The sequence below is a fragment of the Salvelinus alpinus genome, chromosome 16 (genome assembly GCF_045679555.1).
Source record: "Salvelinus alpinus chromosome 16, SLU_Salpinus.1, whole genome shotgun sequence".
Classification (NCBI taxonomy): domain Eukaryota; kingdom Metazoa; phylum Chordata; class Actinopteri; order Salmoniformes; family Salmonidae; genus Salvelinus; species Salvelinus alpinus.
The window spans coordinates 17,862,842-17,887,048 of NC_092101.1; the positions used below are offsets into that span (position 1 = coordinate 17,862,842).

The 24,207-nt window shown below is 46.0% G+C and overlaps 1 protein-coding gene across 8 annotated transcripts in view; it reads left to right on the forward strand.

Annotated features, from left to right (window-relative positions):
- The window catches only part of unc13a (unc-13 homolog A (C. elegans)), a 52,855-nt gene that overhangs the window by 26,526 nt on the left and 2,122 nt on the right, over positions 1-24,207 (forward strand). For 2 of the 8 annotated variants that reach the window (XM_071345096.1, XM_071345101.1), the window contains 19 exons: positions 3,713-3,802; positions 4,038-4,172; positions 4,738-4,871; positions 4,978-5,063; positions 5,365-5,491; positions 5,753-5,849; positions 6,604-6,747; positions 6,872-6,949; positions 7,079-7,156; positions 7,569-7,657; positions 7,913-8,062; positions 8,486-8,609; positions 13,284-13,313; positions 14,533-14,589; positions 14,688-14,768; positions 17,610-17,757; positions 18,691-18,747; positions 23,808-23,900; positions 24,042-24,201. In XM_071345096.1, the coding sequence (XP_071201197.1) occupies positions 3,713-3,802; positions 4,038-4,172; positions 4,738-4,871; positions 4,978-5,063; positions 5,365-5,491; positions 5,753-5,849; positions 6,604-6,747; positions 6,872-6,949; positions 7,079-7,156; positions 7,569-7,657; positions 7,913-8,062; positions 8,486-8,609; positions 13,284-13,313; positions 14,533-14,589; positions 14,688-14,768; positions 17,610-17,757; positions 18,691-18,747; positions 23,808-23,900; positions 24,042-24,201 (1,958 nt within the window). The remainder of the gene's footprint in view (positions 1-3,712; positions 3,803-4,037; positions 4,173-4,737; positions 4,872-4,977; positions 5,064-5,364; positions 5,492-5,752; positions 5,850-6,603; positions 6,748-6,871; positions 6,950-7,078; positions 7,157-7,568; positions 7,658-7,912; positions 8,063-8,485; positions 8,610-13,283; positions 13,314-14,532; positions 14,590-14,687; positions 14,769-17,609; positions 17,758-18,690; positions 18,748-23,807; positions 23,901-24,041; positions 24,202-24,207) is intronic. The other 6 variants (XM_071345098.1, XM_071345102.1, XM_071345097.1 and 3 more) reach the window with 3 other exon arrangements.

Genomic DNA, 24,207 nt, shown 5'->3' on the forward strand with positions numbered 1-24,207 from the left:
GTTAATTGGGCTGGCAGCTCCTCATACACACAGGGTCAGTGAGGTGAAGAGCTGAGGGTTTTAATCTAGTCTGGAGTCAGTGGAAGAGACTGAGACTGCTGCTTCTGCACTACAGCATTGGCCAGTTTATACAACATTGTCTGCACACACACACATACACACACACATACACACACACACACATAAACACACACACACCACACTGTGGATCTACAGTTGAAGTCGGAAGTTTACATACACTTAGTTTGGAGTCATTAAAACTCGTTTTTCAACCACTCCACAAATGTTTTGTTAACAAACTATAGTTTTGGCAAGTCAGTTAGGACATCTACTTTGTGCATGACACAAGTAATTTTTACATCAATTGTTTACAGACAGATTATTTCACTTGTTATTCACTGAATCACAATTCCAGTGGGTCAGAAGTTTAAATACACTAAGTTGACTGTGCCTTTAAACAGCTTGGAAAATTCCAGAAAATTATGTCATGGCTTTAGAAGCTTCTGATAGGCTAATTGAAATAATTGGAGTCAATTGGAGGTGTACCTGTGGATGTATTTCAAGGCCTACCTTCAAACTCAGTGCTTTTTTGCTTGACATCATGGGAAAATCAAAAGAAATAAGGCAAGACCTCAGAAAAAAATTGTGGACCTCCACAAGTCTGGTTCATCCTTGGGAGCAATTTCCTTGGGAGTACCACGTTCATCTGTACAAACAAGCAAGCATAAACACCATGGGACCATGCAGCCGCCCTACCGCTCAGGAAGGAGACACCTTCTGTCTCCTAGAGATGAACATACTTTGGTGCGAAAGTGGAAATCAATCCCAGAAAAATAGCAAAGGACCTTGTGAAGATGCTGGAGGAAAAAGATACAAAAGTATCTATATCCACAGTAAAATGAGTCCTATATCGACATAACCTGAAAGGCTGCTCAGCAAGGAAAAAGCCACTGCTCAAAACCGCCATAAAAAAAACAGACTACAATTTGCAACTGCACATGAGGACAAAAATCGTACTTTTTGGAGAAATGTCCTCTGGTCTGATGAAACAAAATAGAACTGTCTGGCCATAATGACCATCGTTATGTTTGGAGGAAAAATGGGGAGGCTTGCAGCCGAAGAACACCATCCCAACCGTGAAGCACGGGGGTTGCAGCATCATGTTGTGGGGGTGCTTTGCTGTAGGAGGGACTGGTGCACTTCACAAAATAGGTGGCATCATGAGGGAGGAAAATTATGTAGATATATTGAAGCAAAATCTCAAGACATCAGTCAGGAAGTTAAAGCTTGGTCGCAAATGGGTCTTCCAAATGGACAATGACCCCAAGCATACTTCCAAAGTTGTGGCAAAATGTCTTAAGGATGACAAAGTCAAGGAATTGGAGTGGCCATCACAAAGGCCTGACCTCAATCCCATAGAAAATTTGTGGGCAGAACTGAAAAAGCGTGTGCGAGCAAGGAGGCCTACCAACCTGACTCAGTTACACCAGCTCTGTCAGGAGGAATGGGCCAAAATTCACCCAACTTATTGTGGGAAGCTTGTGGAAGGCTACCCGAAACGTTTGACCCAAGTTAAACAATTTAAAGGCAATGCTACCAAATACTAATTGAGTGTATGTAAACTTCTGACACACTGTGAATGCGATGAAAGAAATAAAAGCTGAAATAAGTAACTCTCTCTACTATTATTCTGACATTTCACATTCTTAAAATAAAGTGGTGATCCTAACTGACCTAAGACAGGGAATTTTTACTTGGATTAAATCAGTAATTTTGAAAAACTGAGTGTAAATGATTTAATATTTGGCAATGCTACCAAATACTAATTGAGTGTATGTAAGCTTCTGACCCACTGGGAATGTGATGAAAGGAATAAAAGCTGAAATAAATAATTCTCTCTATTATTATTCTGACATTTCACATTCTTAAAATAAAGCTGTGATCCTAAAACAGGGAATCTTTACTAGGATTAAATGTCAGGAATTGTGAAAAACTGAGTTTAAATGTATTTGGCTAAGGTGTATGGTAACTTCTGACTTCAACTGTATGTGTGTGTGTGCGTGTGTGTGTGTGTGTGTGTGTGTGTGTGTGTTTGTGTGTGTGTGTGTGTGTGTGTGTGTGTGTGTGTGTGTGTGTGTGTTTGTGTGTGTGTGTCTTCACTGACACTTTCAACCTCTCCCTGTCCGAGTCTGTAATACCAACATGTTTAAGCAGTGCCTGTTCTTAAGAACACTAAGGTAACCTGCTTAAATGACTACCGACTCGTAGCACTCATGTCTGTAGCCATGAAGTGCTTTGAAAGGCTGGTCATGGCTCACATCAACACCATTATCCCAGAAACCCTAGACCCACTTCAATTTGCATACCGCCCCAACAGATACACAGATGATGCAATCTCTTTTGCACTCCACACTGCCCTTTCCCACCTGGACAAAAGGAACACCTATGTGATAATGCTATTCATTGACTACAGCTCAGCGTTCAACACCATAGTGCCATCAAAGCTCATCAATAAGCTAAGGACCCTGGGACTAAACACCTCCCTCTGCAGCTGGATCTTGGACTTCCTGATGGGCCGCCCCCACATGGTAAGGGTAGGTAACAACACATCTGCCACTCTGATCATCAACTCAGGGGCCCCTCAGGGGTGCGTGCTCAGGCCCCTCCTGTACTCCCTGTTCACTCATGACTGCACGGCCAGGTACAACGCCTGCGCCTGATCATCAACAATGATGAAACAGCCTATAGGGAGGTCAGAAACCTGGCCGTGTGGTGCCAGGACCACAACCTCTCCCTCAATGGGATCAAGACAAAGGAGATGAGTGTGGACTACAGGAAAAAGAGGACCGAGCACACCCCTATTCTCATTGACGGGGCTGTAGTTGAGCAGGTTGAGAGCTTCAAGTTCCTTGGTGTCCACATCACCAACAAACTAACATAGTCCAAGCACACCAAGATATTCGTGAAGAAGGCACGACAAAACCTATTCCCCCTCAGGAGACTGAAAAGATTTGGCATTGGTCCTCAGATCCTCAAAAGGTTCTACAGCTGCACCATCGAGAGCATCCTGACTGGTTGCATCACTGTCTGGTATGGCAACAGCTCGGCCTCCGACTGCAAGGCACTACAGAGGGTATTGCGAACGGCCCAGTACATCACTGGGGCCAAGCTTCCTGCCATCCAGGACCTCTATACCAGGCGGTGTCAGAGGAAGGCCCTAAAAATTGTCAAAGACTCCAGTTGCCATAGTCATAGACTGTTCTCTCTGCTACCGCACGGCAAACGGTACTGGAGCACCAAGTCTATGTCCATGAGGCTTCTAAACAGCTTCTACTCCCAAGCCATAAGACTCCTGAACATCTAATCAAATGGCTACCCAGACTATTTGCATCGCCCCCCTCTTTTATACCGCTCCTACTCTCTGTTGTTATCATCTATGCATAGTCACTTTAATAACTCTACCTTCATGTACATATTACCTCAACTAACCGGTGCGCCCGCACATTGACTCTGTACTGGTACCCCCTGTATATATAGTCTCGTAATTGTTATTTTACTGCTGCTCTTTAATTACTTGTTACTTTTATTTCTTATCCGTATTTTTTTAATCTGCATTGTTGGTTAGGGGCTCGTAATACCTGTTGTATTCGGCGCATGTGACTAATAAAATGTGATTTTTGATCTGATTTGCTCTATTCTCTGTGTGTAACAGAATAACTTCCCAGCCAGCAGTTCTGAGAGGCTGCAGGACCTCAAGTCTACTGTGGACCTGCTCACCAGCATCACCTTCTTCAGGATGAAGGTAACTCTCACTTTACATCTTCCTCAGCTTGGATCGCCTTTGCTTTGCTCTGGTCAATACTTGTATTCTTTACTCTGTTGGTACCACATGTCTCTATTCTTGTTTACACTGTACAGTATCGCTACACTACGTGCTCTTATCACACATCCATCTTCACTGAGTTCCTTTGACTGAGTTTGGTTGTCTGGGGCTTTCCTAGTCTGAGGATCCTCTCTCTGTCTGTGACTGTCCTCAGGTCCAGGAGCTACAGAGTCCCCCCAGAGCCAGTCAGGTGGTGAAGGACTGTGTCAAGGCCTGTCTCAACTCCACCTATGAATACATCTTCAATAACTGTCACGAGCTCTACAGCCGGGAGTACCAGACAGATCCGGTAGGCTGTGTGTGCGCGTGTGTGTGTGTGCACGTGTGTGTGTGTGTGTCCGTCTCATTAACACCTCAGGCTGGTCTCCATCAAGCCTGTACAGGATTTAGATAGGAATTTACAAGCCTTGTTTTTGCCTCATTAAAGTGGCGTGATTCATTCAGACTCCCTTCATGAATTTCAAAAGCACATTTTTCCTTTGAATAAAACCTTCCATCCTGAGGGTCCCATATTTTGTTGAAATCTTTGCTAGATAATTCTTCAGTTTGAACCCCTGCGGTGGTAGGAATACTTTTTTCTGACTGTCAGCTCTTTCCAAAGGACTAAACCGTGTACATGTGGTTTGATGGGTTCATCAGCTCATTAGAGTTGAGCGGTAGCGATGAGAGAGATAATGGACAAACTATTGAGCAAAATAGAGGAGAGTCAGAATCGGGTTGAATCCTGACTTGATATCTGCACAACTCAAGCTCTTGATTAACTTGAAACTCTGAGTTATGTCTGCATGTCTTAAGCTACGACAGTAGCCAATGTGAAAGTATCCCAGTGACTCAGTGTGTTTTGTTTTGTAAAGGCCAAGCCAGGAGTGGAACACCCAGAGGAGCAGGGTCCCAGCATCAAGAACCTGGACTTCTGGTCCAAACTCATCACCCTCATCGTGTCCATCATAGAAGAGGACAAGAACTCCTACACACCCTGCCTCAACCAGTGAGCCTGTCACTCTCTTGCTCTAGCTGTCTATTTCATTGTCTTTCTGTCTCTCTCCTCTACATCAATACATAACTCTGTGTTTCTTACCGTCTGCAACGTGTAGGTTTCCTCAGGAGCTCAACGTGGGTAAAATCAGTGCCGAGGTGATGTGGAACCTGTTTGCTCAGGATATGAAGTACGCCATGGAGGGTGAGCACTGAATAAAGTCGCACCATCCTCACTAGTGGTTTAGCGCTGTCCTAGCAGTCTTAGTCTCTTCTTCTGTTTTTATGGGGCTGTCATAGTGCGTTTACAAGCAGATATGACGCTATTGGCACGGAGGCAGTTTGTCAGAGCATAAGGGCTTTTCTCGATTAGCCTGTTAGCGCTACGTGGCGGAGAATAGATCACCCCTCTGGGCTTGTTTGCTCTTTAATTAAGAGCTTTGTCTTTCCTCTCTCTCTCTTTCTCTCATTTTCTCTCTCCCCTCTCTCGTTCTTCTCTCTCTCAGAGCATGAAAAGAACCGGCTGTGTAAGAGTGCGGATTACATGAACCTGCATTTTAAAGTCAAGTGGCTTTACAACGAGTACTGCAAAGACCTGCCCTTCTTCAAGAGCCGTGTGCCCGAGTACCCAGCGTAAGTGCCACCCTGTGCCATGATGACACACACACTCACATTAACACACACGTATGCATGCATGCAGGCATACACAAGCACGCACACACTCTCACACACACACACATACACACGCACACACACACACACACTACCTCTCTGGTACTGTACAGCACAGCCCATAAGCAAGACCAGATGGACTCTACAGCCACCGAAGTTGTTTGAAATAGAAACTTCCAGTGGGGTCGACTCATATCAAACCACCCGTGTGATTTCTCCTAGGTGGTTTGAGCCGTTTGTCATCCAGTGGTTGGACGAGAATGAGGAAGTGTCTCGAGACTTCCTGCACGGTGCGCTGGAGAGGGACAAAAAAGATGGGGTAAACTTTTCCACTTCTTCTCCTCAAATGTAAATGATGAGTCACATTGGTTGTGGCAGAATTAAAGTAATCCCTTCCTTTGTAGCTTCCTCATTTACCATCCTAGTTATCAGGCAGACTTCTCATCCTCTGCCTTTCCTGCACTCATCAAAGACTTCCCTGAGACAATGGAATCCAAAGCACAAAAAGTTAAGAAAGTGTAGAGAGAGACTATAAAGAGATTTGCTCAGACTGCTCTCATGTAGGGAGATAGTGTTTGACTGTACCAACCTGTGGATTAATGAGCCATGTTCTCATTACCCAGCAACCCCTGGGGAACTGCCACAGACTCACCTCTGGCCAATTAGAGGCAGACAGACAGACCCAGCTGACCTGGCTGTCTACCCTGTCTGGTCTGCTGTCTGGCTTCAAACAACCCTAGAGATCCTCGAACCAGACCACAACAATCATGATTATTTATGCTCTCAGAGCTCAGTGGTCCTGCAGCCTTCACAACATCTCTCTTCTCCTCCCTCTCTCATATACTCCATCTCTCAAACCTCTCCCTTTATTCCTCCCCCCCCCTCTCTCTCTCTCTCTCCCCTGATGTTAACAATCTGTGTCCCTCAGAAATAAATGTCTCCCTACTCCTCTCCCCTTCTCTTCACTCTCTTCTCTTCCTTCCCCTCTCTCCCCAGTCTCTCTCTCCTCCCTCCCCAGTCTCTCTCTCCTCTCTCTCCACTCTTAATGCTCTCTCTCCTCTCTCCCCCTACAGTTCCAGGTAACGTCGGAGCATGCTCTGTTCTCCTGCTCCGTGGTGGACGTCTTCTCTCAGCTCAACCAGAGCTTCGAGATCATCCGCAAGCTGGAGTGTCCCGACCCCCAGATCGTAGGCAACTATATGAAACGATTTGCCAAGGTACACTACAGTATTCGACACACTATATCCACTTCCTTAATGGCTGCATGGTGATAAGCTGAGCCAGCATGCCCAGTCACAGAGACAGTAGTTGACATACTCCTATCGCCTTCTCTCTCCTCAGACCATCGGTAACGTTCTCCTGTCCTACGCTGACATCATCTCCAAGTGCTTTGCTAACTACGTCAACATGGAGAAAGTGGTGAGTGGCCAATGACTCGACATGACACATGTTGTATGGGGATGCACTACAGTACAGTGCTTGTGCATTTCAGTGAAAATGTGCGATATTTGGATAGTGTAGTTGATAATGACTTTGTGTTGTTTGCAGCCATGCATCCTGATCAACAACATCCAGCAGCTCAGAGTTCAACTGGAGAGGATGTTTGAGGCCATGGGAGGAAAGGATGTGAGTGGCTCTCTTGTCCCTGTTTCCCCCCAGCCCAGGCTGTATCTGACTGTGTATGTGTTGAGAGTGTCTGTGTGTGTGTCTGTGTGTGTTAGCCTGTTTCACTGACCAGGTTTCTCTGCTCAGGGCATCTATTCTCCTTGACCGTCTGTTTGTTGGGGAATGTTTCCGTGTGCCCGCTGAGAGCTCTGTGTGAGAGTCCCGGTGCTCTGCCAGTCTCACTGTCACTTTTTCCCTCTCCCTGTGTGTGTGTGTGTGTGTGTGTGTGTGTGTGTGTGTGTGTGTGTGTGTGTGTGTGTGTGTGTGTGTGTGTGTGTGTGTGTGTGTGTGTGTGTGTGTGTGTGTGTGTGTGTGTGTGTGTGTGTGTGTGTGTGTGTGTGTGTGTGTGTGTGTGTGTGTGTGTGTGTTTCAGCTGTGCAAAGAGGCCAGTGACTTCCTGAAAGACCTGCAGGTGAAGCTGAATACTGTGATGGATGATCTCAGCAGGATATTTTCTGTCAGGTGAGCTGGGCACACTGCTGGGCACACAGCTGGGCACACTGCTGGGCACACTGCCGGGCACACTGCTGGGCACACTGCTGGGCACTGCCAGGCAACAGACAGACATGCAAACTACCCATACATGTCTACTCCAATATGTCTTTCATTAATATCACAGTGTCTTTCTCTCCTGGTTAAAGGATTGGTCTCATCTGAATATGTCAAAATGGTTACATTTAACCACGTTACGTCTCCTGTGTGTCTGTTTGTGTGTAGTTTCCAGCCGCAGATTGAGGACAACGTGAAACAGATGGGAGACATCCTTGGCCAGGTGAAGGGGACCAACGTGGGGGCTAACAACTGCAGTAGCGTGGCCCAGGACGCTGACAATGTGCTGCAGCCCATCATGGACTTCCTGGACAGCAAGTGAGTGAGAGAGATGTTGCTAATCACTTTTTGGCAGCAGTCTCTCTTTCTGCCGTTGTCTTTCTTTTTCCAGTCTCTTTCCATTTTACCGTCTGTCTTATTTTCTCTCTTTCAACTCATCTCTCCTCTTCGCATCTTGTTCTCTCTTTTTCTCGCTCTCTCCATCTCTCGCTCTCTCTGTCTCCTCTCTCTCTCTGTTTCATCTCTCTCTCTGTCTCCTCTCTCTCTCTGTTTCATCTCTCTCTCTGTCTCATCTCTCTCTCCGTCTCTCCGATCTTTCGGTTTCTGTATTTTTCGCTCCAGTTCTTGTAAATCTTGGGTGGAGTTCTATGTTGGACTCCCTTCTGTCGTTCATTACTCCTCGCTCCCTCCTCTCTCTCTCTCTCTCTCTCTTTCTCTCTCTCTCTCTTTCTCTCCTGTCAGCCTGACGCTGTTTGCTAAGATCTGCGAGAAGACGGTGCTGAAACGTGTTCTGAAGGAGCTGTGGAAACTGGTGATGAACACCATGGAGAAGACTATCGTCCTGCCCCCTCTCACTGACCAGACGGTACGAACACCCACCCCTCTGAGCACACACATACTTATGCACTACATGCTCACGCGCGCACATACACACACACTAACATGCACACACTCACACATACACACATTGACATTCACACACACACACACACGCACACGCACACACATACACACACACTAACATGCACACACTCACACATACACACACACTAACAGGCACACACTCACACATACACACACTGACATGCACATCGTCTCACATACTTCAATGCACACACACACAGCCCACACTGCCAACACTACCCACAATGCCAACTGCTACACAGGCACAAGCCACCTCTCAGTATGGGATGGGAACCAAGACAGATCAGAGTTATTTTTAGTCAAGGCACTCTGCTCTGATATGTGGTATGTGAATATTTGATCTGTTCTGAGGAGGACTTCAGCAATTGGTACAGTGAAGGCTCTCCCACAGTGAGCAGCCAGGACAGCTATTAGACAGGATGAGGAGTAGGGTTGAGATGGCAGACATTTTGTCTACATTATAAGATGGCTCCTCTGCTTACACTGTAAGGATAAATAGATCAGATTAGTGATTAAGATTAGCCTGATACGCCCCTCTCCCCAGCCCCCACGCCCACATACAAAAAGACCCCAACTCTTCCATTCACTCGATGGATGTAGGTGAAACCCAAAAGTGGGAAGGAGTGCATCATATCATTCTAACCCCAGCTCATGGCTGCTCTCCAGGATAGTGCTCCTAGTCACAAACTAACATCTAATCTACTTCAAACTCAAAAGTAAAATAGACACACAAAAAAAGTGCAATTTGGACCTAGGATTTGCCCTCAGTTCTGAGCCTTTCATGTTGGAAAGCAGCCAGTATTTATTTTGTTTTTGATATATCTGTTCTCATTTTTATTTGGTAACAAAAGAGCCTCACATCATTCTATAGTAGTGTATGGTGGGTTAGTCCCCGGCCACTCTCTCAGCTCTCCCACGGGTGCAGAGACAGGGTCCAGAGGGGGTGTTACAGTACCAGTACCAGTCTCAGTTAGGCCCAGGACGATACCAGTATCGCGATACTCGTTAGTATCGTGGCAAGGAAGCAAAACACAAAGCGGGTTTAACTTCTTTAGGAAAACAGCCCTAATGTTGTAAACAAACATCATTATGTTGTCATCCAGAGTCACATCTAGTTACTTTCCAAGCTACAGCACACAATATTTTACAAACAGCAGGTTTTTAAAGGACCAAAGAGTTTGTGTTTTGTGCTTTGCTTTGTGTTTTCCTGTTTGCCATGGAACATGGTATCATCCCAGCCCTAGTCTCAGTCAGTACTGTAGGTCCCTCTGGCCCTCTGCCTATCCATCTGGTATGCGTGTTGCTGCTGCTTGGAGGATTGATCTGGGGCTCTGTGCAGCGTCACTGACCCTCCTTTCTGGTTATTACATCCTGCTCCCACTGCTCTTCCTCCACAGATGATTGTAAGTACGGCACTCCTGCGTGTCAGTGTGTCTGTCTGTCCCACAGTCCGTTAGTGGTCGGTCCTCTGCTATATGTGGCTGCAAACTATCCCCCCCCCCACATCCTCACTCCTCCTATCTGTCTCTCTGTCTTCTACCTGCTCTGTTGTTCCTCTCCTCCTCTCTCTGTCCTCCTCTCTTCTCCTGTCCTCCTCTCTTCTCTCTGTCCTCCTCTCTTCTCTCTGTCCTCCTCTCTTCTCTCTGTCCTCCTCTCTTCTCTCTGTCCTCCTCTCTTCTCCTGTCCTCCTCTCTTCTCTCTGGCCTCCTCTCTCTGTCCTCCTCTCTTCTCCTGTCCACCTCTGTCCTTTTGTCTCTGAGGTGAGAGCAGCATGGTGCATTCCTGACTGACTCAGAGCGGGCACCGCCCTCCCCCCTACGAACCCTCCAATCGGGCAACCCCCTGCCTCCCACTGACCCCTGCCCTGCCCCCTTTCTGTGCTCTCTCTCTCTCCTTCACACTCTCCTGTCCTTAGGAAGTGACACTTCTCTAGCTGTTGCCTTGTTCTTCTTGCATCGTGTTCCAGGACTCTACTCCTTCTATGGGTGACTGGCGTTGTGATGGTTTAATATCTGGTGCCCCCCCCCACCCTCTCTTCTCTGCCCCCCTCTCCCCTATCTCCCCCACTCCCCCCACGTGTTCCCTGTGTGAAGTGTGTCACCCTGCCCTATGTGGGTCTGTTGCTTGCGTCTGATCTTCTCCAACTCCACTGTAGTAAGTCTCCTAGTATGTCTCTGCAGGCCTGCTGTGTTGATCTGTCCTGGTTTGGTTCCATGTCCTGTTGTTGTAGAATGATCGTCACAATAACATAGTGATACTCTAAGGTATATACTTTCACCAAGGCTGGTCTATACCAGAAGTAGTATTCTACGCTTGTGGAGTTCAGGATTGGTGACATACACACGCGGTAGACATTATGTCTAAGAACACACTTTACCGCACAAAAACACTCTCAATGCTTAAAGAAAAGCTATTTTCTGCCTTTAAGCTTTTTCCGAAATGTTATCGTACCTGGTCTGGAAAATCAAGGTTTCTGTTGATTTACTTTTATTTATTTATATTTCTAGAATATTTTTCATTTTTCATTTTTTTTTTTTCAAATGTTATATTTTGAAATGGTTTAATATCTGTTAGACATATCTTTTCATTGTGAGATGTGTGAATGGACTCTATCTGCGGACTGGTGGAGGTACAGTTAAAGTCGGAAGTTTACATACACTTAGGTTGGAGTTATTAAAACTCGTTTTTCAACCACTCCACAAATTTCTTGTTAACAAACTATAGTTTTGGCAAGTCGGTTAGGACATCTACTTTGTGCATGACACAAGTAATTTTTCCAACAATTGTTTACAGACAGATTATTTCACTTATTATTCACTGTATCACAATTCCAGTGGGTCAGAAGTTTACATACACTAAGTTGACTGTGCCTTTAAACAGCTTGGGAAATTACAGAAAAGGATGTGATGGCTTTAGAAGCTTCTAATAGGCTAATTCACATAATTTGAGTCAATTGGAGGTGTACCTGTGGATGTATGTCAAGGCCTACCTTCAAACGCAGTGCCTCTTTGCTTGACATCATGGGAAAATCAAAAGAAATCAGCCAAGACCTCAGAAAAAAATTGTGGACCTCCACAAGTCTGGTTCATCCTTGGGAGCAATTTCCAAACGCCTGAAGGTACCACGTTCATCTGTACAAACAATAGTACGCAAGTATAATAGTACGCAAGTATAAACACCATGGGACCACGCAGCTGTCATACCGCTCAGGAAGGAGACACCTTCTGTCTCCTAGAGATGAACGTACTTTGGTGCGAAAGTGCAAATCAATCCCAGAACAACAGCAAAGAACCTTGTGAAGATGTTGGAGGAAACAGGTCCAAAAGTATCTATATCCACAGTAAAATGAGTCCTATATCGACATAACCTGAAAGACCGCTCAGCAAGGAAGAAGCCACTGCCCCAAAACCGCCTTAAAAAAGCCAGACTACGGTTTGCAACTGCACATGGGGACAAATATTGTACTTTTTGGAGAAATGTCCTCTGGTCTGATGAAACAAAATAGAACTGTTTGGCCATAATGACCATCGTTATGTTTGGAGGAAAAAGGGGGAGGCTTGCAAGCTGAAGAACACCATCCCAACCGTGAAGCACGGGGGTGGCAGCATCATGTTGTGGGGGTGCTTTGCTGTAGGAGGGCCTGGTGCACTTCACAAAATAGATGGCATCATGAGGGAGGAAAATTATGTGGATATATTGAAGCAACATCTCAAGACATCAGTCAGGAAGTTAAAGCTTGGTCGCAAATGGGTCTTCCAAATGGACAATGACCTCAAGCATACTTCCAAAGTTGTGGCAAAATGGATTAAGGACAACAAAGTCAAGGTATTGGAGTGGCCATCACAAAGCCCTGACCTCAACCTATAGAACATTTGTGGGCAGAACTGAAAAAGCGTGTGGGAGCAAGGAGGCCTACCAACCTGACTCAGTTACACCAGCCCTGTCAGGAGGAATGGGCCAAAATTCACCCAACTTATTGTGGGAAGCTTGTGGAAGGCTACCCGAAACGTTTGACCCAAGTTAAACAATTTAAAGGCAATGCTACCAAATACTAATTGAGTGTATGTAAACTTCTGACACACTGTGAATGCGATGAAAGAAATAAAAGCTGAAATAAGTAACTCTCTCTACTATTATTCTGACATTTCACATTCTTAAAATAAAGTGGTGATCCTAACTGACCTAAGACAGGGAATTTTTACTTGGATTAAATCAGTAATTTTGAAAAACTGAGTGTAAATGAATGTAAACTTCCGACTTCAACTGTATTGTTGGTCGTCAGTGGCCTGTCCCCTTATAGGCAGCTAGTATGGGTTCATTACCATGCTGGATCTACTGCTCATACTGATATAGACCTGACTGGCTGTAGGCTAAACTCTTAAGGTCATTGATAAAGGCACAAATAGACCTTATGTTGATCAGTAGAATTTGATCTGTAGATTTTACTTGTCGGACCCATTTAAAAAAGAGAGCTAGAATGGATTGGCTTTGAACCATATCCATTAGCCTATCAGACGGACAATTACTGAGATGTCCACGCAATTAGTCAGTCAGCCAATCAGACTGTGGGGACAGGATCCTTCCTGAAGTATTAACCAATGTCCTCTCTTTACAGGGCAGGGTGAAGCTTGCTTGTCACAGTGATGTAAGGACTAAAATCACTTTAGCTCAATGTGTCCTGTCTTCTCTCCTCTCTATGTCTCTTTCTCTGTGTTTTCTCGCCTCTCCGTCCGAAACAAAGTGGTGGAAGCGATCGTTTCTCACCTTTGTTTTTAAAACGGCGTTCCTCTTTGCCGGTTTACCGTACCGTCCTGTCTGTTGTGGGCCACCCCCTGTAAACCTATCTGTAGCTACCTGCCTCCCAGCCTCCACACAACCCAAGTAGTGCTGGACACATGGAGGGTTAACATTACACAGCATTAGCACACTAACAAACAGCCTTTAGGGCCGGACTGTTGTTGACCCGCTGCATGACCATGTTCCTGCTGCAGTCTTACAGTTGTTCAACAGACTGGCATTGAGCGTCCATGATGGCATAAATGATTTGATCAACCACATTTATGAGATGAGAGTGGAACCCTTCTTGTTATAATCCTTTTGTAGGATGATAATGATTCTGAGTCTTTGTACAGGTCTTTTTGTTTGTTTTGTCTGTTTTTCTGTTGTTTTTGCTCTCTAATTTGAAGAGTGTTATCTTACAGATAAGGTGTAACCATGGTGATGGGTACTGTGTGGAGCACTTAGTGATATATTCTGCTAACAGAGTATCACAGAGTCGTCATAGATACGGGATATATCACCACAGTGCTACTGCGCAGGCTGTAGGGTTCTGGCTTTTTGAACCTCTGCGTCTGTCTGTCTGTCTGTCTGTCTGTCTGTCTGTCTGTCTGTCTGTCTGTCTGTCTGTCTGTCTGTCTGTCTGTCTGTCTGTCTGTCTGTCTGTCTGTCTGTCTGTCTGTCTGTCTGTCTGTCTGTCTGTCTGTCTGTCTGTCTGTCTGTCTGTCTGTCTGTCTGTCTGTCTGTCTGTCTGTCTGTCTGTCTGTCTGTCTGTCTGTCTGTCTGTCTGTCTGTCTGTCTGTCTGTCTGTCTTCTCTTCCTGTACTGCATTGTCTTGCTTTGTGTGTGTGTGCTCGTGAGCGAGATAATGACAAGTATGATCATATTTCTGACAGTCCTTTGATGTGTTAAGTGAGTTTTGGAGTGTGTATGTGAATATGAATGACTCAGAACTGTGTCTGTCCTTTGTGATGTGACGTTAGTCTGTGTGACAGCTACCCTGTGGCGTGATGATAATAACGCCCTCTTCCCTCGTTCTCTGTTGTCTCTCTCTCCCCCCCTCTGTTTATACCTCTGCTCGCCTCTAGGGCACTCAGCTCATCTCCAACGCTGCCAAACAGCTGGGACAGCTCTCCAAGATAAAGGTACCACACATCGTATCTCGTGCCACGTTGGCACTGTCTGTATTTCAGATAATGAATTATTTGTTTGTGTTGTTAATCTGTATGTGTGTGTTTCTCAGGAGCACATGGGTCGTGAGGAGGCCAAGGCACTGTCCCCTAAGCAGTGTGCTGTGATAGAACTGGCTCTGGACACCATCAAGGTACAACCCAACACCCCTCTCTCTCCTCAGGACCTCAGTTACAGTCGTGCACGCACGTGTGCACACACACACACACACACACACACACACACACACACACACACACACACACACACACACACACACACACACACACACACACACACACACACACACACACACACACACACACACACACACACACACACACACACACACTTTGACTTGATCACTGTTTAAAATGCACAGCATATTATGAACAGAGAGTTTTAGGCCTTCTGTTGAAGGTCAGTAAACGTGTACGCCTCAGGCTAGTGCAGTTAAGCAACCCTAATCTAGAAAGGCTCTTTTTAAAGATACAGTGTGAGGAGGAATTCCTCTGTAGCCTGTGCCGTTTGATTTAAGGCAGATTAAGCTGAGGTAAATGAGGCTAATTTGTAATGGTCATTTGAATAAGGACTTGTCAGTGAGCCAAATGGCAACTACTGCTCTTCCTCATGCCAAGAGTGCTATAGCTGTAGAATACTAAACCACAGCGTGTTACCAGAGTAGTGCATCCTCAGGAAACATCAATGTGCCATTATCCCAGAAAAAACTAAGTAGTACAAATGGAATGTCTGAAATGGGTATGCAAATGGGTAGGCTCCTCAGAAGAGGAAGGGGAGGACCATCCTCCTCAGTGAATTTAATAAAAATAAAAATTGGAAAACAAAGTTATCCTTTTTAAATAAAACTATACTAAATATATTCACATGACCAAATCATTGATTAAAACACACTGTTTTGCATTGAAGGTCTACAGTAGCATCAGCAGCAGTCTGTAGGGTATCACCATGGTGTAGCCGGAGGACAGCTAGCTTCCGTCCTCCTCTGGGTACATTGACTTCAATACAAAACCTAGGAGGCTCATGGTTCTTACCCCTTCCATAGACTTACACAGTAATTATGACAACTTCCAGAGGACGACCTCCAGCCTATCAGAGCTCTTGCAGCATGAACTGACATGTTGTCCACCCAATCAAAGGATCAGAGAATGAATCTACTACTGAAACATAAGGTACAGCTAGCTGGCACTGCAGTTCATAAAATGTGGTGAGTAGTTGACTCAAAGAGAGAGAAAGACAATAGTTGGACAGTTTTCAACAAATTAATTTCTTCAAAAATGAAGGAGAGAGAGAGTTAGAGATTTTGTCCTTTTTTTTCAGTTTCAGTTTCACTTCTTAGATAGCAAATGCAGCTGGCTAGTTTTTACTAACTCAAAAACCCAGCTCAAATAGAAGGATGCTATGTTAGCTAGCTGGCTATGACTTTCCAACACAACACTGGAACACTTCCAAGTCAAGGTAAGCTTTTGGTTTTATTAATTTATTGCCAACGGGGTCCGCCATTCTAACTTCTTACTGACTGTACACTGTAACGTGTTGATGAATCGTTACTTGAGAAATGAGACCAAGTTGAGACGCTGGACGAGGTGGATAAGGTATAGTAAAGACCGTTTATTTGGAGGTAAAGATATCTGAGCAAAGCGTGCACGGACTCGTTCATTTAGCTCAGAAGGAACTAGCAGAACAGAGTCCCGAAACATATTGTGCAGTACATTTTATACAGTGAATGACGTAGGTAGATTCTGGTAGTTCATGCTCCTGACTGGTCGTTGTAAGTGGAGGCCCGTCCCCTCCACGCTGGTGTCAATGTCTCATTGGTTCTTGGCACTGTTCTTTGTTCTTGGAAACCCAGCCTGAAACAAGGGTGTGTGTGTGTGTGTGCATATGCGTGTGCGTGCTCGTATAGTGGCATGCCTGCCTTATCAGTGGTCATAAAAGGTCTGAGTCAGCCATCCTCCCCTGCGTGTGGGAGTGAGGTTAGTGTCTGTTACGGGCAGAACGTGTTTAACTGTGGGGTGTAGCAAGATATTTGCAACAAAGTCTGCTTTAATAAGGAAGGCATTATAACAGTATTATAGCTATGTGTTAAGGTCAAATAAAAACAGCATTTATTACAAATGTTACTGCATGATTGTAGCAGGTTTACTAATGCATTCATTCTATTTGCTATGTTGACTAGGACGCTACTTTAGCTAATATGGGGACAATGATGTAGGCACTGTGTAGCGGTTATGAAATGGTTTGGCTTGGAAAGGTTTTTTCACCTGGTCACATACAGCTGATGTGTGGTTCATTGAAGTCCACAAACAAAGAGTAAAGGTGAGAGGAGAGAGTGCATAGAGGCTAGAATGAATACAATGTGGCTGCTATGAAATTGAACTGTGTTTATGTGTGATCATGGGTGTATTCATTCCGTCGTTTCTTTTGAAAAACGTTTCTTAACCGGAAGCAAACGAAACGGGGATAAAAATACCTGAATTTGTCCAATAGAAACTCTCGTTTGCAACTGTTGAACTATTGATTACACCCTAGATCAGCTAGATGCAGGCAAGAGTGCAAGGCAGTATAGAATGTGTAACTGTCTTTCCGTGTGTCACTGTCTGTCACCTCAAATGTTTCTATCGACCTGTGTCCACCTACGTTGTAAACTTTCCTTCATAAGCTTGGTTGTAGCAACCTCATGATGGGTATAGGGAAAATTTTAGTATCATGTAGTAGCCTGAAACTATTGATGTTACATTGAACTGGGTGAATGGAATATGAATGACAGTCATCCAACATGGGGTAATAGAAATAGGGCCATGCTCATGAAAAAAAATAATCCTCCCTCATCATAAACGACACTGACCGCCAGTGGTCTGCATGTAGTTTATTTCAGTGACATACGGGTGTGGGTCTTGTGTGCATACTCAACACACTTCAGCCTAGTTTGGAAACAGCTATAGTCTGACTCTGTCTTCTCTCTGCCGTACTGTAGCAATACTTCCATGCTGGAGGGGTGGGCCTGAAAAAGACCTTCCTGGAGAAGAGTCCTGACCTGTTGTCTCTACACTACGCCCTGTCCCTCTACACCCAGGCCACAGACAAACTCATCAAGACCTTTGTTTCATCTCAGAACGCACAAGGTAGGGTGCCTGTCCACCCCATCTCTTCCCCCAGTTTCTCTCTCTCTATTTTTCTCACTCTCAAGTCTTCCCTTTCTTTAATTCCTTCCTCTCTCCTTTACCTACCTCTGTACAGTCCGTTTATCTTTATGGACATTGATGTGTGTAATATGGCCAGTTATTGATTGTAGTATGATGCCATGAAACTGTATCCTTGTTTGCCCTTTGTACTGGTATGCACCAGAGACATTCTCTAACATATCCCTGTGTTGTGTTTACTCCAGGGTTTCCCAGACACCCATTGTTTTTATTTCCTGTTCAATATTTCTGTGGTTTTATAGAGCAGAACCAAACACTTTGGAAGAGTGCTTCCTCTCTCTGCGGTATGAAACATTCAAGTCTCCAGTCAGGCTCTCCGGGGGCAGAAAGAGAAACGCGTAATGTGATCGGACAGGCATTTTCAGATGAAAAATGAATGAGAGATTCTCCTGTCCTTCTCCCTTTTCCTCATCCCTCAATCATGATATAACAGTGACGGTGTGTTACGCGGTGGAAACACTGACATACTTTGTCTCTGAACGCCCCTGGCTGGAAACCCCACTTAATGAATGATCATTTGAAATGTAATTAGAACAAATTACTTTGGTGCTTTTGGAGACTGTTAAACCACACTTCATAGCGACGGCACAGTGGGAAGGAAGCTGTGTGTGTGTGTGTGGCTTGGATGAGGACCACCATAGACTGCATCGAGTTACGTTGGATGGTTAATGATGTAACTTCAATAGATGTCACTGATAACAGTATATTAATCAAGGACAACATCAGTTCTACGTCTGAATCTATTTGACTCCCCTTTTGACTCTCTGACTCTATCTCTGCACTCTTTATAATTCTCCATGTCTTTTCTATTTCCTCTCACCTTCTTCCTCCTCCTCGTCCCCCTCTATCCGCTAGTTTTCGGCGGGAAGGGGGTGAGGTTCACGGCTAGTGAGGATGTGTACCCAGAGAAGGGTATGTGGACACTAAGGGCCTGAAACACCAGGCCGCCAAGAACCCAGACCACCATTTACATACGCATCCTCAGACTACCCTCCTGCCTGCTTAACCTTAACCTTATCCCCACACACAAACACACACTGACAGCCCAATAGCATGCACAAACATCCTAACACGTGCATAGGGACATGCATGCATATGATGACATACAGTACACACAAATGATGTATGTACTACATATACATACCCAGTATGTATGACCAGAAACTACTAAGGCATGGTAGCCATCAGACAAAGGGAACCACGTTATAAGACTGTGAGGACTCATGCTCTGTCTGAGGCAGTCATCAGCATGCGTCATAGGTAGACACGTAGACACGTAGAGAGAGAGAGAGAGAGAGAGAGAGAGAGAGAGAGAGAGAGAGAGAGAGAGAGAGAGAGAGAGAGAGAGAGAGAGAGAGAGAGAGAGAGAGAGAGAGAGAGAGAGAGAGAGAGAGAGAGAGAGAGAGAGAGAGAGAGAGAGAGAGAGAGAGAGAGAGAGAGAGAGAGAGAGAGAGAGAGAGAGAGACGATGTGGTTAAAAATACAATTCTCTCTGTCTCCTGCAAGGTCTTGGAGTTGGAGATGTATTTTTCTGCTCCTTCCTGAATGATGGAGTGATGATGATAATGAAGTGTGGCTCGGTTTGTCTGGAAGGGCTCCCTGTTCTTGTTGGCACCCTCCCATACCATACCCTTATCTAAACACACACACTCCACCATCCCTCAAATGTACAGAGTGGCCAGTCGTCCCTCCCCAGGGCAGGTTCCTCCAGCAGTGACAGGAGGTGAAAGTTCCCTCCTCCCCCTGGGCGTAACACCAAATCGTCCAATCAGCAGTGGTCCCTGGGGTCAGGTGATGTGCTCTCTGTCAGTATGCATCAGAGCTGAGGGAGCTGACTCCACGTCTCCTCTTCAGAGGTTTAGTCACCAAACTGCTAAACTTAGCCCCCCACTGCCTGTACACACACACACACACACACACACACACACACACACACACACACACACACACACACACACACACACACACACACACACACACACACACACACACACACACACACACACACACACACACACACACACACACACACACACACACACACACACACACACACACACACACACACACACACACACCGGGGAGCCCAGGAGACACAGTTACATGTAGAGCATAACCTCGGCTACAGACAATATTTGCTCTCCTCTTGTTTTCGCTGCTCTCACAGGGAGTCATACTTGTTCAAGCTCTCTTCACCAGTATGACTTAGAATCACTCACTGTGACTCACATGTCTACGTCAGAAGCTCACTGAAATAGTCTGTAATATGCCATTATTCTACTAGTTCCTGTCAGCTGCCAGATGTAGGCTGAGTACTGGAGGATGTGCGTTATGGTCAAGTAATGAGATTTGAGATATTAGGTTGATTACAGCAGTAGAAGAGGAAGGAAGAGCCTCCACACACACACACACACACACACACACACACACACACACACACACACACACACACACACACACACACACACACACACACACACACACACACACACACACACACACACACACACACACACACACACACACACACACACACACACACACACACACACACACACACACACACACACACGGCTCGCCCTCTATAATTTATGATAATGCAGGACGTTTTCCAAAAGGGGAACTTTTAATGCCAGGCTTCATACCTACTGTATTATGTATTAATTCATGCTGTATCGTGCAGACTTTTAATTATAGCCAGTTTAGCTTGCTCTTATTCCACAAAGAAGAGTGTATCTTTAGCCTGTTTTTGTGAGCCTCAACAGAAAGGCAGGCCAGATGGCTGAGTGCTGCATTCTCTGAGTGACTGGAGGACTGACAGTCACATCATGCCCCTGGAGAGAAACAGACAGAGCTGCCAGAACTCTGTTATCTCCCTCCTATAGAACACGGGCTTCACTAGCCTGTCACATCATGCCCCTGGAGAGAAACAGACAGAGCTGCCAGAACTCTGTTATCTCCCTCCTATAGAACACGCGCTTCACTAGCCTGTCACATCATGCCCCTGGAGAGAAACAGACAGAGCTGCCAGAACTCTGTTATCTCCCTCCTATAGAACACGGGCTTCACTAGCCTGTCACATCATGCCCCTGGAGAGAAACAGACAGAGCTGCCAGAACTCTGTTATCTCCCTCCTATAGGACACGGGCTTCACTAGCCTGTCACATCATGCCCCTGGAGAGAAACAGACAGAGCTGCCAGAACTCTGTTATCTCCCTCCTATAGAACACGGGCTTCACTAGCCTGTCACATCATGACCCTGGAGAGAAACAGACAGAGCTGCCAGAACTCTGTTATCTCCCTCCTATAGAACACGCGCTTCACTAGCCTGTCACATCATGCCCCTGGAGAGAAACAGACAGAGCTGCCAGAACTCTGTTATCTCCCTCCTATAGAACACGGGCTTCACTAGCCTGTCACATCATGCCCCTGGAGAGAAACAGACAGAGCTGCCAGAACTCTGTTATCTCCCTCCTATAGAACACGGGATTCACTAGCCTGTCACATCATGCCCCTGGAGAGAAACAGACAGAGCTGCCAGAACTCTGTTATCTCCCTCCTATAGAACACGCGCTTCACTAGCCTGTCACATCATGCCCCTGGAGAGAAACAGACAGAGCTGCCAGAACTCTGTTATCTCCCTCCTATAGAACACGGGCTTCACTAGCCTGTCACTCACTGAAACTCAGGCTGCTTTCAGTCACCACTGATTAAAACATACAGAGACGTAAATCATTACAAACTGAGATCACATTTTAGGCAAAGAAAGTAAATCAACCTACCCACTCCCCATCACCCCTCTTCCCTCCCAGACAAGCTGTCCGTAACTGACTGGGAGCCCTCTACAGGGAGCCCTCTGCATGTATCTCCCTAACCCCTCGCCCCCCCAGGCCTAGCAGCATGGATCGAAGGACCCCCAGGCCAAGACCCCAAACCCAGGCCCAAAGATGAGTTATCCTGTGTTGTGTGGCGGGGTATACACATACCCTGGTCGTGTGCATCTCAAAACCTGTTGGCTTTCTGGGCATTATCGCACCAGAAGTCACAAGATAACAAGCCCTCTATAGGCATGTGTGCACCCTGCCTCAGGATAACTTGTGACTGGGCTGGGGCCGATGGGCTGCTCTCACCGCAAGGTCCCTCTAGTCGCCATGCTTGCTCTGGGTAAAGGGTTTAGCAAGGAATGGGTCTCTCCGTCTGACTGGATCCATCTCAGCATGTTACTTGCCTGCTCTGCCCAGCAGCAGTAGAGGAGGACCAAGATAACCCTCTCCTCTCTTACCACCAGTCTCCTCTATCCCACTGTCATCCCCCCTGCATCCTGACTGACAGGCTCCTACCCCCTGGGGCCGGGCAGGCAGAGTCACAGGACAGCTATGAGTGGCTACATAAGATCATCCTAAAATCTTGAAATATCATCAGATGGTTCTCGTATTTATTTTGCCTGGAACTGTTGAATGAAAAAACATTTACAACCCAAAACCACTCCTAGCTGCATGATTGTCTCATACGGGCCCACTTCAGCACCAGAGGCATTTCTCAAACCCTCCTATACACTATATATACAAAAGTATGTGGACACCCCTTCAAATTTGTGGATTTGGCTATTTCAGCCGCACCCGTTGCTGACAGGTGTATAAAATCGAACACACAATATCAATAGACAAACATTTGCAGTAGAATGGTCTTACTGAAGATCTCATTGACTTTCAATGTGGCACCATCATAGGATGCCACCTTTCCAACAAGTCAGTTCGTCAAATTTCTGCCCTGCTAGAGCTTCCCCGGTCAACTGTAAGTGCTGTTATTGTGAAGTTGAAACGTCTAGGAGCAAGAACGGCTCAGCCGCGAAGTGGTAGGCCACACAAGCTCACAGAATAGGACCGCCGAGTGCTGAAGTGCGTAGCGCGTAAAAATAGTTTGTCCTCAGTTGCAACACTCACTACCGAGTTCCAAACTGTCTTGGGAAGCAACGCCAGCACAATAACTGTTCGTCGGCAGCTTCGTGAAATGGGTTTCCATGGCCGAGCAGCCGCACACAACCCTAAGATCACCATGCTCAATGCCAAGCATTGGCTGGAGTGGTGTAGCTCACCGCCATTGGACTCTGGAGCAGTAGAAACGCATTCTCTGGAGTGATAAATCACACTTCACCATCTGGTAGTCCGACGGACGAATCTGGGTTTGGCGGGTGCCAGGAGAACGCTACCTGGCCCAATGCATAGTGCCATTTGTAAAGTTTGGTGGAGGAGGAATAATTGTCTGGGGCTGTTTTTCATGATTCGGGCTAGGCCCCTTAGTTCCAGTGAAGAGAAATCTTAACCCTATAGCATACAATGACAGTCTAGACGATTCTGTGCCTCCAACTTTGTGGCAACAGTTTGGGAAAGGACCTTTCCTGTTCAGCATGACAATGCCCCCATGCACAAAGCGAGGTCCATACAGAAATGGTTTGTCAAGATCGGTGTGGAAGAACTTGACTGGCCTGCACAGAGCCCTGACCTCAACCCCATCGAAAACCTTTGGGATGAATTGAACACCGACTGCGAACCAAGGCTAATCGCCCAACATCAGTGCCCAACCTCCCTAATGCTCTTGTGGCTGAATGGAAGCAAGTACCCCCAGAAATGTTCCAACATCTAGTGAAAAACCTTCCCAGAAGAGTGGAGGCTGTTATAGCAGCAAAGGGGGGACCAACTCCATATTAATGCCCATGATTTTGGAACGAGATGTTCAACAAGCAGGTGTCCACATACTTTTGGTCATGTAGTGTATGTTGTTTGTTTTACAACTCTCAGACACAATTACATCTGCCATACTTAAGCATACAGCCTATAATGGCTGTATTGTACTTTCATTGAGGGAGTATGAGCTGAAGGGAAAGTATTCTGGCTATAGTGTTGGCCTGTCTGCAGTAGCAGTAAACGAGATAAGAGGAGTGACTTGTGCCCCCCCCCCCCCCCGTTGTGCCAGGCTCTGGAGTGGACGACGCCGTGGGAGAGGTGTCTATCCACGTGGAGATCTTCACCCACCCCAACACTGGAGAGCACAAGGTCACCGTCAAAGGTCAGTGTCCACTGAAATCTGTAAGAGATTTCATTTCACTGTCTAAATAGAAGTTGTAACACACCTTAGAAGTTGTAACACAGTGTGTTAAAACATTGTTAATAAATGCCCCCCCCTTTACTTTTTCCCTCTCTGTCTCAGTGGTGGCAGCCAATGACCTGAGGTGGCAGACCACGGGGGTGTTCCGTCCCTTCGTGGAGATCTACATCATCGGTCCTCACCTGGCTGACAAGAAGAGGAAGTACGCCACCAAGTCCAAGAACAACAGCTACGCCCCCAAATACAACGAAACGTTCACATAGTGAGT